This window comes from Phalaenopsis equestris, unplaced genomic scaffold (assembly GCF_001263595.1).
Source record: "Phalaenopsis equestris unplaced genomic scaffold, ASM126359v1 Scaffold000036, whole genome shotgun sequence".
NCBI lineage: Eukaryota > Viridiplantae > Streptophyta > Magnoliopsida > Asparagales > Orchidaceae > Phalaenopsis > Phalaenopsis equestris.
In genome coordinates, this window is record NW_018164478.1 from 1,337,898 (window position 1) to 1,351,666 (window position 13,769).

The window sequence follows — 13,769 nt, forward strand, 5'->3', positions numbered from 1 at the left end:
TATATATATATATATATGTATGTATGTATGTATATATATATGTATGTATGTATGTATATATATATGTATGTATGTATGTATATATATATGTATGTATGTATGTATATATATATGTATGTATGTATGTATGTAGATGTATATATTTATATACATACAACATTTCTCCAATATAGTTGGTCCCTTAAGGACTAAATGGGTTCAATATTGTATAGTGAAGTGATTAATTAGGATCAATTTTTTATATTAATTTCTACGTCAAAAATAATTTTGGATCAAATTTGAATAGTTGATAGATTAAATTGAAGAACTATGATGCTCTCGAACTAAAATAGCCACAAATGACAAATAGAGGGAATATTTTTGGAATTAATCTTACACACACAGACATACATATATCATCAACATTACCTTATTCCAATCATTTGATGATGGCAATATAAATCCTCATTTTTCATTAGCATTATCTAAGGTGGTAAACACGTTCTTTGTAATTCATTTTGAACAACTCCTATCATTTTCTTATGTCTATCATTTTTTCTTCGTAATTTTCGGACACAAATTTTAAAAACTAGTCCAATGGGCACATTTTGTACACTTTGTCACTCAGATCTGAACCACCTAAGTCTTTTTTCATTCTTTTATCTTCAAAATGTCTAACTTCAATATTTTCCCTAATATAAACATTCCTTACTTTATTTTTCTTCGTTGTTACAAATTCATCTTAATATTCTCATTTATGTCACAATCAGCTTAGATGTCAATAATTTTATAATCCAACATTTGGATCCATATAGCTTCATAAAATTTGCTGAGGTTTTATAAAACTCTTTTCTTTAAGCATTCATGATGTCCCCTAATCATACGAACTCCAAGAATGCTACTCCAGTTTAACCATCCAAACTGTAGAGTTTATCTTCATTTATATCTTCACTTCTCTATATAACAGATTCAATGAACTAAGATTCTCAAATTTATCATATATAAGTATCAAGTTATGTTCTAATAATATTGCATTACAATTATAAATATACCTACTAAAATTATATAGCACATAACTCAATTTTTTTTTCAACTGATTCTAGGATCACAATTTGTTTAGCATTTCCTCTAATGCTCTAATTTTTCACTTATTTTAGTGAATATCTCACATATTGAATTATAAATCTGAAAAATAGTACATAGAAAGGCACCGGATTTTAAAAATCCAACGTGAGTCTCTTCATAAGCAATAAAAGAAAGCATAAACTCAATGTTGTTCCTTAATGTAAACCTTCAATAATTAGAAAACTTAGGGCACTCCACAACTATTTTTAATTCTATCAGTGATCTATCATTCATGTATTTGATAGCATTAACAGTTCATTGACACTCTTTCCTTCCTTGAAACGCACAAAATTCGTTTATATTACTCAATTAAATGTCTTCTCTAGATTAATATAAATTATATAAAAATCTTTTCATGTGCCAAATAATTCTCCACTAATTGTCTTACACAGCAGTCACTTTCATGGTAATCTTTCTAACATGAAACCAAATTGATTCTCTAAAATAAATATAATTTTTTTAAAGTTGTGTTACATCACTTGCTCCAACAACTTTTTTATATGACTCAAATTCAATTCTTTTTATGGTATACGAAAATTTGAACAACGAATTTCTTTTAAATATTGATATTAAAATGCTTCTTCACTGATTATTTTTCATCTTTTTTTTTTATTCTACAAACTCAATTGAACAAAATGTATTAAAGAAATCATTGCAGTTTCCTCATAATACTTCTAATCTCAATAGGTATCTGATATGGACCAAAATTCTTACTTTTATGCAAGTTTTTAGAGCCAATTTCACTTTATCTTTTTTGGATCAATATATTATATAGTTAATATATTGTATGTTATGTTATTTTAAAATAGTTTCTTCATTAAATATCTCATTCAATATGTGTTATTCATCAAATCTCTCATTAAATGATTTTGAAAAGTATTAATTCCATCATTTTTATGCTTTCATCTTTAATCAAAATATTTAACCAAAATTCCTTGATCTTGCGTTATCTTAGCCTTTCTGTTTTTTTTTTCTCCGTCATTTAGCATCAGGCATATTATAATCAATAGACTTTAGACTTTTGGTTTACTTGTTATACTTTTTTCCAAAACTTGTAGCTTTCTTATAATTATTATAAACCTAAATAGTATTCAATTTTTATGATTTTTTGAAAGTATATTTCTTTTCCATGATAATATTTTATATATATTCAATAAATTTTAAGACTCTCCTAAACTTTTTACAATATTCCTCTATATGAACAAATATCCTGTTGCATATGAAGTTTGATTAACTAAATAATTTTATGATGCGGGCATAAAAGAGGAGACGTGGGAAATACTCCATGCTTCCTTTGGCTGGACCGAACCGGTCTAAACTTGGGAGGGCTGATCTGCCCTTCTACCACGTTACGACACCTTGTTCGCATAGGAGGATCCAATCCTAATTATCTAGGTCTTATACAGTGTTTCCTTTTCTTAGGTTTTTATTTTTGTTTTGTTTTATTTCAAGCATTTCCAATTATCTCTCTTAGGGTTGTATCCGAAGGCGAGAAGGTGCTCAAACTGTAACCCGTCCTATGGTTGTATGTATCTCTTGTTCCCTGCTCGTCGCAACTTTACCTCTACAACAACCTTCCCCTCTCCAGCTTAGCCGCCCTTCCCGCCATCCCTTCACCCCTTTTCTAGCCTTTTCTTTGTTGTCCGCTCACAGTCAGGTGTCTGAGTCCATGCCTCCGACCTACTATCTATAGCCCTTTCCCTCCCTACGTTGCACCCCACAGTTCAGACCTCCTCTTTGTCAACCCAGTCGTCGACCACCTCTTTCGACCCCACCTTCCCCACCACTAACTATTGTTTCATTTAATCCACCCATCTTATTGTTAGCCTATCACAGGTGTTTCACCGACCACCACTTTCGCGATACAACGCTAGTTTTGATTGTTGTGTCTTTGTTGTTGTTATTCCCTTTCAGTGTGTCCATGTACTGCCTAGTGTCTTGTTTTCTAAAAATAATATTATTTGTTTATTGTTATTTGGGTTAACATTGATATCACTTCTATCCGTGTCAATCTAACCCTAGTCCTATCCTAGGGTTTCTAGCATCCGCCAATACTCACTGTACCTTCACCCAAAAAATTTATTTTTCTACCCTATATAAACCCTACGCTCAGCCTTCCACCTACCCATATCGAAAACATAATTATGTCGCCGAAGAGGCAATTGTCATATCCTAATCATAAGTTTACCATTGAAGAGATACAACAACTACTCCACCAAGTATTACAATGACTTAATGCCATTGAAGAAAAGACATAAGGAGGGGATGCCATCGACCATAACAGAGAGTTCTGAGATGGAGAGTGAGAAGAACACATGAATCCTTTCTGTAGGGATGGATTCAACAAAGAGGGGAGATCGGCCAAGGCATTTTGGGATTCAATATCAGAGGAGGCTAAGAAAGGAAGTATATGTTGGACGACACAAAGATCTGGGAGTAAAAGTGGATCTACCGACTTCAAGGTGAGAATGAATCCAGATGATTTCCTCAAGTGAATGTAGGCAGTTGAGGGATCTTTGAATGTAGGAGATGCTTGATGACAAAGATTGAAGCTCACCGCCATCAAGCTGAAGAAGAATGACTCTTTGTGTCAGAAGAATTTAAAGAGAGAAATAACGAGAGAATAATGGGACAAAATCACTGCTTGAGATAAAATGAAGATGATGTAGCGACAGTACCTGCCCCCACACTACCGTTAGGATATGTTCTTGAAGCTCTACTATCTGCAGCGAAATAAATTATCAGTGGAGTATACAGTAGAATTTATGCAGCTTAATTTGAAATGTGAACCGACGGAGACAGAGGAGCATACAATACCAAATACCTGGGAGACCTGAAGTCTACCATCAATAATTCGATCAAGCTACAAACCTATCAGACACTGAGAGACATGCAGACTTCAATACTGATGGTGAAGACACAATAGAATCAGAACAAATACCCAGCCATATTCAAACAATCCCTACAGCTCATAGGGCTGGAAGCATTAGTAGAAACATGCGTGGAAGAGTTGGGAAGACTGAGCAAGGTAATGATAAAGCGGATCAGAGTGGGAATAAGCCTGAGAAGATTAGCACACCCGGTACCGTTCTAGTCAGGAAGTGCTTCATATGTAATGGGTATGGAGATATCGCCTCCAAGTGCCCGATGAGACGAGCTGTGTCCTTCACGAGCAGGGCGTCGTGGAGGAGTGAGCGGCCAGGATGCAATAAGGAAGGGGATGAGGAGTACCTCCAGGGAGATGAGGGTGACATGCTTGTTGTGAGTAGGATGCTGCAGACAAAACCCCAGAAGAAGCAATCGTGCTTGAGGTATAACTTTCATATCAAGTGGACCTTGAGAGAAAAGGTGTGTAGTCTCATTATTGATGGAGGGAGTTGTGAGAATGTGGTCTACGCTGCAATGGTGAAAAAGTTATACCTGACCACGCATAAGTATTCACAGTCCTGTTCTCTGACTTGGTTGAAGAATGGTAATGAGAAATTAGTGAATTAGTAATGTGTGGTAGAATTTTTTATTTTAGACCAAGTACAAGATCAGATGTGGTATAACGTGATGCTCATGGACGTCTGTCACATACGACATGTTAGAAAAACCGTGGCAGTTCGATCGCAAAACTCAATATGATGAGTTCAAAAACTCACTCACGAAGGAGGGGAAGTGCATCGTTCTCTTGCCCATCAAAGATTCTGGAGAAGCATAACTGCTAGTCATGAAGAAGCTTGTGGTTCCCCATGCTACCTTTCTACAGTGAGTACGGAAATCCCTAGTGGTGATGGCCTTAAACGTCCTAGAAGAAATTGAGAAGGAGATAGAGCCACCAAAGGCGATCTAGCCGGTGCTAATTGATTTTCATGACATGATGATCGTCGGCGGTCTCCCAGAGGATGTACCACCGCTTAGGGATATTTATTATTTCATAGATCTTATCCCAAAATCAGTGTTGTCAAACAGGTCTGCTTCCAGATTGGGATAAGTTGAGTAAGAGGAGTTACAGCGACAAATGCAGGATCTCATTGCTAGAGGATTGGTAAAAGAGAGTACCAGTTTGTGTGTAGTTCCCGCTTTGATGGTGCTTAAGAAGAATGGCCCGTGGCGAATATGCATTGATAGTCGAGCAATTAACAAGATAATCATCCAATACCGACTCTTCAAACCTCGCCTGAACGATCTAATGGATCAGTTGTATGAAGCAATTATGTCTTCCAAAATTAACTTGCACACCGGATATCATCAGATTAAGATGAGGCAGGGGAAGAATGAAAACCTGTCTTTAAGACCAGAGATGAACTGTATGAGTGGACAGTAATGTCATTTGGATTGTCCAATGCACGCAACAAAATCATGATGAGTAAGTTGTTTTGGGCATACATAAAAAAATTCGTTGTTGTTTAGTTCGACGATATCCTTGTCCACAACAGTTCAAAGGAGGAGCATTCATAGAATCTGAGATGGGATTTCAAGGTTCTGTGATCGGAGAAGCTATATGCCCATCTGAAGAAGTATCACTTCATGATAGCCAGGGTTTGGTTTTTGGGTTACATTGTGTATGGTGCAAGCATTCAGATGGACCCTATGAAAATCAAAAATATCGTGAGTTTGACACCCCCCCCATAGTCCTTTATCGAGCTAAGGCAATTTATGGGATTGGCTTTATAGGAGGTTCATCAAGAGCTTTAACACCATTATAATGCCCCTGACAGAACTTTTGAAAGGAGAGAAGTTCTAGTGGACAGAGGCAGCTTAGTGCAATTTTGACACTCATAAAGAGAAGGTGACACAGGCCATAGTGTTAGCTTTACCGGACTTTAGCCAGTTATTCGAGAAGGAGTGTGATGCTTCCAATGTGGGGATCAGAGCAGTATTAAGCCCGGAAGGACACCCCATAACTTTCTTCAGTGAGAAGTTGAATGACTCCAAGAGAAAGATTTGACATATGACAAGGAGTTCTATGTCGTTGTGATAGCTCTCACCACTAGAGTCACTACCTGTTAACGAGCGAGTTTGCTCTATTTATGGATCACAAGGCACTGAGGTTCTCGAACAGTTAGAGCAAGTTAAATGGAAGGCATGCTTCCTAGGTTGAGTTTCTGGCATCGTTTCAGTTCATATTTAAGCTAAGGCAAGAAGTAAAAAACAAGTAGCATATGCCTTTTGTTGTTGCCATTTGCTGATCACCACCATGCAAGCCAAAGTTGTGGGATTCAAGCTATACGAGATAAATGAGGATTTCAAAGAGATTTGGGAATAGTGTCAGGAAAAACCTACGGAATAGCACCACAAAGCTGATGGCAGCCTATTCCACCAAATTCTAAGATATTTGCTAAGAGAGTCCATCACCAAGAAAGTTGGAGCGGGACCTATCAAGGCTTTTCGGCATAATAGACAAGAACCTCGCGCTAGGGCTGTCAAAACGGCTCGTTGTTCATGAACAGCTCGTGTTCGGCTCGTTAAAAAACTTGTGTTGGACTCGTTCGCTAAGTTAACGAGTCGAACACAAACAAAGATTTGTTTGTTAGTGTCCGGCTCGTTTTGGCTCGAAACTTGGCTCCAAATACTACTCATCAATTATATATATATATAGATGAGTAGTATTTTTTAAAAAAAATTAAATGACTAGAAGGCTACAAAGAATTATAATCAATTAAAAGTATTAATAAAGAAAATAGAATAAAAATTATTAAATTAGATTCAAATGATGTTTTAATATAAACAATAATTTTTAAATATTACCCTAACCCTTAACATCTTATGGTTACGTGATTAGGGTTGTCAAAACGACTCTTCGTGAACAGCTCGTATTCGGCTAGCTAAGCAAACGAGTCAAACACGAACACACTTTTTAAGCTCGAAATATAAACAAGCCGAACACGAGCCTGGGCTCGCTCGAGTTCGGCTCGTTTACACCCCTGCCTCGCACTAGTGAAGAAATGTTTTTTTTTTTTGCCCCGACTGAAGAGAAATGTGGAGCGATATGTCCTACAGTGTAGAGTTTGTCACCTAGCCAAGACCAGAGAGCGGAATACAAGGCTATACACACCATTAACAATACCAAAGGCTCTTTAGTTGGACATTCATACGGATTTTGCGGTGGGACTTCTGAGGATGCAGCGAAACAAAGATTTAGTGATAATTGTGGTTTAATGGTCCTCAAAGATGGCCCATTCTGTGGCGTCCATCGGACACTAGATGCATCACATGTTGACTTATACTTCAAGGAGATCATGAGATTGCATGAAATACCCACAACCATTATATCTGATTGGGACGTCAAGTTCCTAAGTCACTTTTGGAGAACCCTGTGAGGAAAGTTTGATACTAAACTTCAATTCAGCTCAACGCCTCGTTTTTAGACAAACAACTAGGCATAAGTGGTGAGCAGGAGTCGTTAAAAGGGAACCACTTGAGGTGCTTTATATGAAAGAACATCAAGCAATGAAATTGATTCTAACCCAAGTCGAATTCACCTACAACAGGTCTGTGAGTTAAACTAAGAGGCATACACCTTTCAGATTGTGTATGAACACAATCCACTCACTCCACTAGAGCCCGTACCAGCTTTTCCTGCGTTGAAGGTTAGTACAGATGCTGAGGCGGGGGTACGAGAGATTCAAATGCTACACGAGGAGGTCGGGAAAGAGATCACAAGACAAAATCATAAGTACCAAGCACAAGCTAATAAAACTAACTAGGAGTAATGTGACTTTTCAAGAGGGAAATCTAGTGTGGATTAGACTGGAAGAAGAGAGATAACCCATGAGATTGTTTAGAAAAATCAAACTCAGAGTAGATGTACCTTTTAGGATCCTTAAGAAGCTAAATGACAATGTCCACAAGATCAACTTGTTAGGGGATTACAATATTTATGTTACCTTCAACGTGGCAACTTGACTTCATACTATGAGGGCTCAAAAGCTTCGACGAATAAGGCCGAAGCTCCCCCAACCCTTAGAGACTGACGTGGGTGTAAAATGGGAGCCGCGGGAAATATCTCGCCCTTCCTTCATCTGAACCAAACCAGTTCAGACCTGGGCGATCAACCCTTCCACTGTAGTCTGCCATTTCCTCTCTATTGGGGGATCCAATCCTAACTATCTAGGGTTTATATGTGTGTTTCCCTTGTCTTAAAGTTTTAGTCTTTGTTCAGATTTATGTAAGGATAGCAGTTGGCATCTCCTACTATACTCATCCTAAGATGACGTGCATCTTCCATTTTCCTGATTCCTGCAACCCAACCTCTACAGCTACCTTCCACTCTCCAGTCAGCTGCCCCTTCCAAAACCCTTGTTGCCTACTCTCGACCAGGTCTAAGTCCAGGCCTCTTACCTATTGTCCCAACCCATCCCCACCCTACCTGCTGCACCTCATGGGCCAGCCCTCCTCCTCCCTATCAGCCTAGCCGCCAGCCACCTCTTCCCACTCCAGCATCCACCACAAGCTTTACACAACATCAAATGTTGTTTCCTATCATACACTCATCCTATTGTTAGTTTATCGCCGCCTTTTCACCAACCACCACCTTCACGATACAACTCTAGTTGAGATTGTTGTGTACTTGTAGTTGGTGTTTCTCTTTCATTATGTTATACTGCCTAGCGGTTTGTTTTTCATGAATAATATTATTTCCTTATTGTTGCTTGGGTTAACTCCAATATCATTCTTCTTGTCTTAGACACTTATATTGAAATTTTGACAATTTCTCACCTTTACAACTATACCACCACAATCCTAGATACATAATTTATTTTTATTGCTTCCTTCATACTCTTAAGATATACATTCATAACTAATATGCTATATTACATGGCCAAAACTTTTCATGGAATCACCTCATAGTTTTAAGAGAATATTCGATTTCCTCCAGGTACTAGGTGATTCCATTTTTGTAACTAAAATGTTTTCTCATTTTTTTGAAGTGTTTGTTAGGCTATCGTAAAATGAAATATAGATCTTCTCATTATATTTTTCTCTCAAGAAAAAGGGATTCATATAGCAAATGGCAAATGCCACTTAGTAGGATAAAGGCTTGTTGTTGTTGTTGTTGTTATTGTTGTAGCAGCATTCTACAGCTAAAATAAATCTCTCATAGGTTATGGTGCAATTCATGATAGTGTCAATTTTTCTCAATTTTATTGTACCCGCAAAGTACACACCCTTAGTGATGGTATTGGCAAAAGTAAACAAGGAAATGTTGGAATCCTTCCCAAAGAATGGAAGGAGAGGATAAAGAAAAATATGGGGAATGTGGATAAGAAAAGAAGAAATGAAGGTGAGTGGGTGAAAGAAGCGAACAAGAAAGATGGTAACATGCATGACTAGAGATATTGACTTGGCTCGACAAGCCATGTTCGTCAACAAAATATTGAGTTAGCTTGCCTCATTTGCATCTTTAGTCATTCTTGATGTCCAACACCAACACACCGTAATGGTTCATGCATCACAGTCATGAAAAATGCAACAGCTAATAAATAAATATGGAATTAATCATCTTGTAGTTGAAATCGACAAATCAAGATTTTTGATGATCGCAACTTAACCGCAAAAGTACTTCATTAAATCCTTCAAGTTCATGGAGAATCCTCAAAGAACGGAAAAGTGACTGGTTTTTATAACTATTTACCACCATGAGTGTGGGAAAGTTGCTTCCTGAAGTTCAAGAACGTCTCAATGAGAATGGGAAGATTACCAATCCCAACGTGATGAAAATAGAGAAATTACTTGCTCAGTTATCACCAACTACATGCAATCAAATACTTCCAATCGATGCCAATATTCCTGACAAGGAAATCAATATACTACAAGCACTGTTGAAGAGATTAATTCGCATAGACCAATGAGATTAAAAAAACGTTAGATGATGATAACAACTTCATTCCTAAGGTGCATAAGGGAAACTTCATTGATGATGGAAAGATCTACCGTGACACGTTATGTGCCAATTTCAGGGTAGTAAACAGATGAAACGCGAATAACAACAACATCAGATGTCTCATACTTAACACGTACGAAACATTCATTTGTGATATTGTCACAAAAAAATAGCACAAGCAAAATTAGTTTCTAAGAGCATCGTTAGCGAACTCCATTAGGCAGATTGCACATATTCATAGCCCAATTCAATAGGATATATCAAAATACATATATATTAATGGAAAGATCATTGCAACATAATATTGACTCTATTCACAAAATTAAGGCAAAGAATCTCACTATATTGAACCAAAGATATTAAAAGGTTAATATGATCTAACAAAGAAAGGTATACACCAAAAACTTCTGAAGCAAAGCCGTCCTTTGTAGCAAGGTATATGAAAAAGTTGAATTTACTCGATATCAAATCTTTGCAAAGTTGAATTTACTCGATATCAAATCTTTGCAGCAAAGTAGACTGATACTAAACAGCCTAACAAGATTCATATAGCATTAAAAGGATTAAGAAACAAGTGAATCATGTGCAGCTTGGTGAAACCTAGGGTGATTTCATCATTATACCTCATATCTAATTAAATGTGAATAATAAATATAATAAAAGAAGATAAAATATATAAATGCTTTGTTGAGTATTAAGCTTGAATGGAGTTCGGGCTTAAATAATCAGCATAATTAGCTTTATCTTAACTATTTGGTGGGTTTGAATTCAAATCCCACGTTTTAAAATTCTTTTTACTTCTTCAAGTGACAGGCACAAAAACTAGAGAACAAAAACAAACAAAATTAGGGTAGTAGCTTTAGACTGTATGATGTGTGAGATTTGATACCTAGAGACAATTGAATTTGCAGGTAAGGATGAAAACAATGTGCCAACAAAGGCTAATTAAGCGCAAAAAAATGTGCACAATTGCATTTTAAACATTAAAATTTGAATTTTAACTGTTATTTAGTATCGTCTACCATTCTATGACAAAATAGTATCAGGAAAAGATGCTTTAAAGGTTACTCTTTCCACCAGTAATTCTCCATCCTGACTTATTTTCCTCCCTTGGACTTCCATCATACATGCACACACTTCTGCTGGATCACCAAGATTGAAGGCTAAGAATTTTAACGAAAAGGAATACATCATTATGAGAAGTTATAGCTTATACTTAAATATTATTGTAAAGTTTTTTTCCTGTAATCAGGTTACTGATGATTGTCAAAACTGTCCGCTGTAAGGGTGCAATAGAATTCACAGCATAAAAATGATTAGCCAAAAAGAATTCGCCATCCATCTTTGAAATAAAAAAAGGGAAACACTTTTCACAGAATTTTCAGGCGTACATATGTATTGTGATATTAATAACTTATCGCTTGAATGGAAAAAATAAAAAATAAAATACCAAAATAGAATTTTCAGTAGTAGCGTGTCACTGTTTACCTAACAAAGCTTTGACTAGTTCATTCAGTCCTGGAATCATCCTCAAAAGCAAAGTGTTCTGAGAAAAGAATCAACACAAGTATGATCAATATGGTAACTCCCCTGCAGTTCCAAACATACTAACACACTCTCTGTGAAAAAGGTAGCGGGTGATGAGAACAAAAAACAAAAGAAAAGATGAGAACAATTTTCATTTTGATTGGTATTTCTATACCGCAGGCAGTAAAGAGAAATTTACTTACCTACATAGCACTTTGGTACTTTAAGCCTATGCATGAAAAGGTGTATTTCAAGCTTAAAAAGCGGTAATAGTGCTATTTTTTATGTGATATTAAATATCTGAGTGTTATCTATGTAAATAAGAAAATTTAGGTGTGAGATATGTTAATATATAAGAATTGTGTGCTATATATGTAAATGCTCCTTGGGTAAATTGAGCTGATTCTTGTGAAGGTTTGTGCTTGACCCATATTTATAGGCTCAATTTTCTTTTTGCTCAAGCTTGCCTCATGTTTGGTCAGATTTTGCAATTAAGCCCCCAATCAAGCGCAATTCATGCAATTTTCCCAATTTGTTTAAGAGATTATGACAAATACTACAATTTAAAGATTACAAAGGCACAAGGTTGCAAGTTTCAACGGCAGAATGGTTCACAGAAATATAATTTAGTTAGAACTAGATGGTCTATAAAAGCACAAAAATGCAAGTTTTAGTAGATTCTATAGAGTGAGAATTATTTAGATAATTAATTGCATATTTCAAATGATAAGAAAAAATCGATAAAATAATGAACCATCGTAACATGTATAAATGCAATGAAATTTCAAATAAAAGTGTGATCATAGTTCAACTGTACCAGGGTGTATTTTTCAAAACTCATATTAAATAACTGAAATACTGAGTAAAATATGTATAATAATTGCATAATTAAAAAATACCTTCAAAAGTCTACTATAATGGAACCAAGCCGAGAAAGGCCAAACTTAATTATGTTTGAGCACGAAGAAAAAACATGAGGTTGGATTGGACTAGAGCTCTATCTCGGTGAGATTGCAATATTTTGTGGGTAAATTAATTTGAGCTCAAATTGGCCAAAACTCAATTGATCGCCTAGGACATGTTTGGTCTAACAAAAATGTAAGGTCGCATTATACTTTTAAATTTCGGATTGGATAGATGGCTTAAATGTAAATAGAAAGAAATTCAGCTGATCAAATAAATGTGATCAAATCCAATTTTTTTGTTGATAAATTCATGCCCAACCCTAGTGAAAAACAGGAAGAAAACTTAACTGAATTATTATTGTGAGAACAAGAAACAAAAAGCATAATTTCACATTAACAAAACAAGAAAAAAAAGGATATCTTTACATTAAATTTCACCTAATCTTTACATTCAAGTCAATTCCTTTAGTATTAACTTTTCATTTTCTTTCTTCTAATTCCTGCAAACCAAACAGAGACCATGAGAAAAGAAAAGTATTCATTACATTCATGATTTGAGCTTAAATAAAAGAAGAAATCCACTATATAATTTAACAACCAAGAACGATAAAATAATATAGTTAATTAATTTATAACTAAATTAACATAACACCCTAATTGTAATCAATTAACATAAATAAAACAAATTCATATATGTATGACTTATTTGTACCTCATTAACCCATTAAACATTAATTAGACCATAGAAGAAACATGAATAGGTTAGGAATGTTGGGAAAATTTTTGAATTAAGATAACCTATCAAATATTGTGAGCCAGCTTTTTTTTTTCCCGAGGATGGTGTGAAGATTATTAAAGTTGATTGATATTATTTACTTCCTTGCGTTTATGCTCGTTTTGGTAGATAAACAAAACAATCCCTATATAGACGAAACTCTTTATTTTTCTTTCCTTCGCTTATTCTCACTTTAAACGCCCAATTAATCGAAAAAACCTAAAACAGAAGGGATTGCCAAACAAATATAGCACGTCAGACGAAGCAGCGGGAAACGAAGGGCTGCAGCAGGATACCTGCTTGTCTAAGGGATGCCGGAAATCATCAGCTTCGAGGTTATGGAAGACGAGGGGAGCCGCACCGCAAATCGGAACTGTAGTTCTGCCTTGTTTTCCTACTTTCGTCGACCAGTTTCTCAAGGAAAGAGACCGAAACGGGATCCTCGAACCGCGTACCCACTCCGTGAACGGAGACAGTGAATTCACCCAGAGGATGGGCGAGAGAGGAAGAAGGGCTGAAGCCATCTGTAACTGTAAGACGCAGGTAGAAGGTACGGATTCAGGATGCAAGAAGACTACTTTATGCTCGT

At 36.1% G+C, this 13,769-nt stretch overlaps 1 protein-coding gene across 4 annotated transcripts in view; it reads right to left on the reverse strand.

Moving 5' to 3' along the window:
- LOC110018758 (protease HtpX homolog) overlaps positions 1 to 13,769 on the reverse strand; it is a 29,776-nt gene extending 16,007 nt beyond the window's left edge. For 3 of the 4 annotated variants that reach the window (XR_002293396.1, XM_020716180.1, XM_020716181.1), the window contains exons 1-2: positions 13,477 to 13,769; positions 11,462 to 11,519 (exon numbers count right to left, since the gene is read on the reverse strand). Coding sequence is in view for 3 of the 4 variants with exons in the window: in XM_020716180.1 (XP_020571839.1) it covers positions 11,462 to 11,519; positions 13,477 to 13,704 (286 nt within the window). In the remaining variant the exon portion in view is untranslated. Of the gene's footprint in view, positions 1 to 11,461; positions 11,520 to 12,843; positions 12,910 to 13,476 lie in introns of those variants that run through there. The other variant, XM_020716182.1, reaches the window with a different exon arrangement.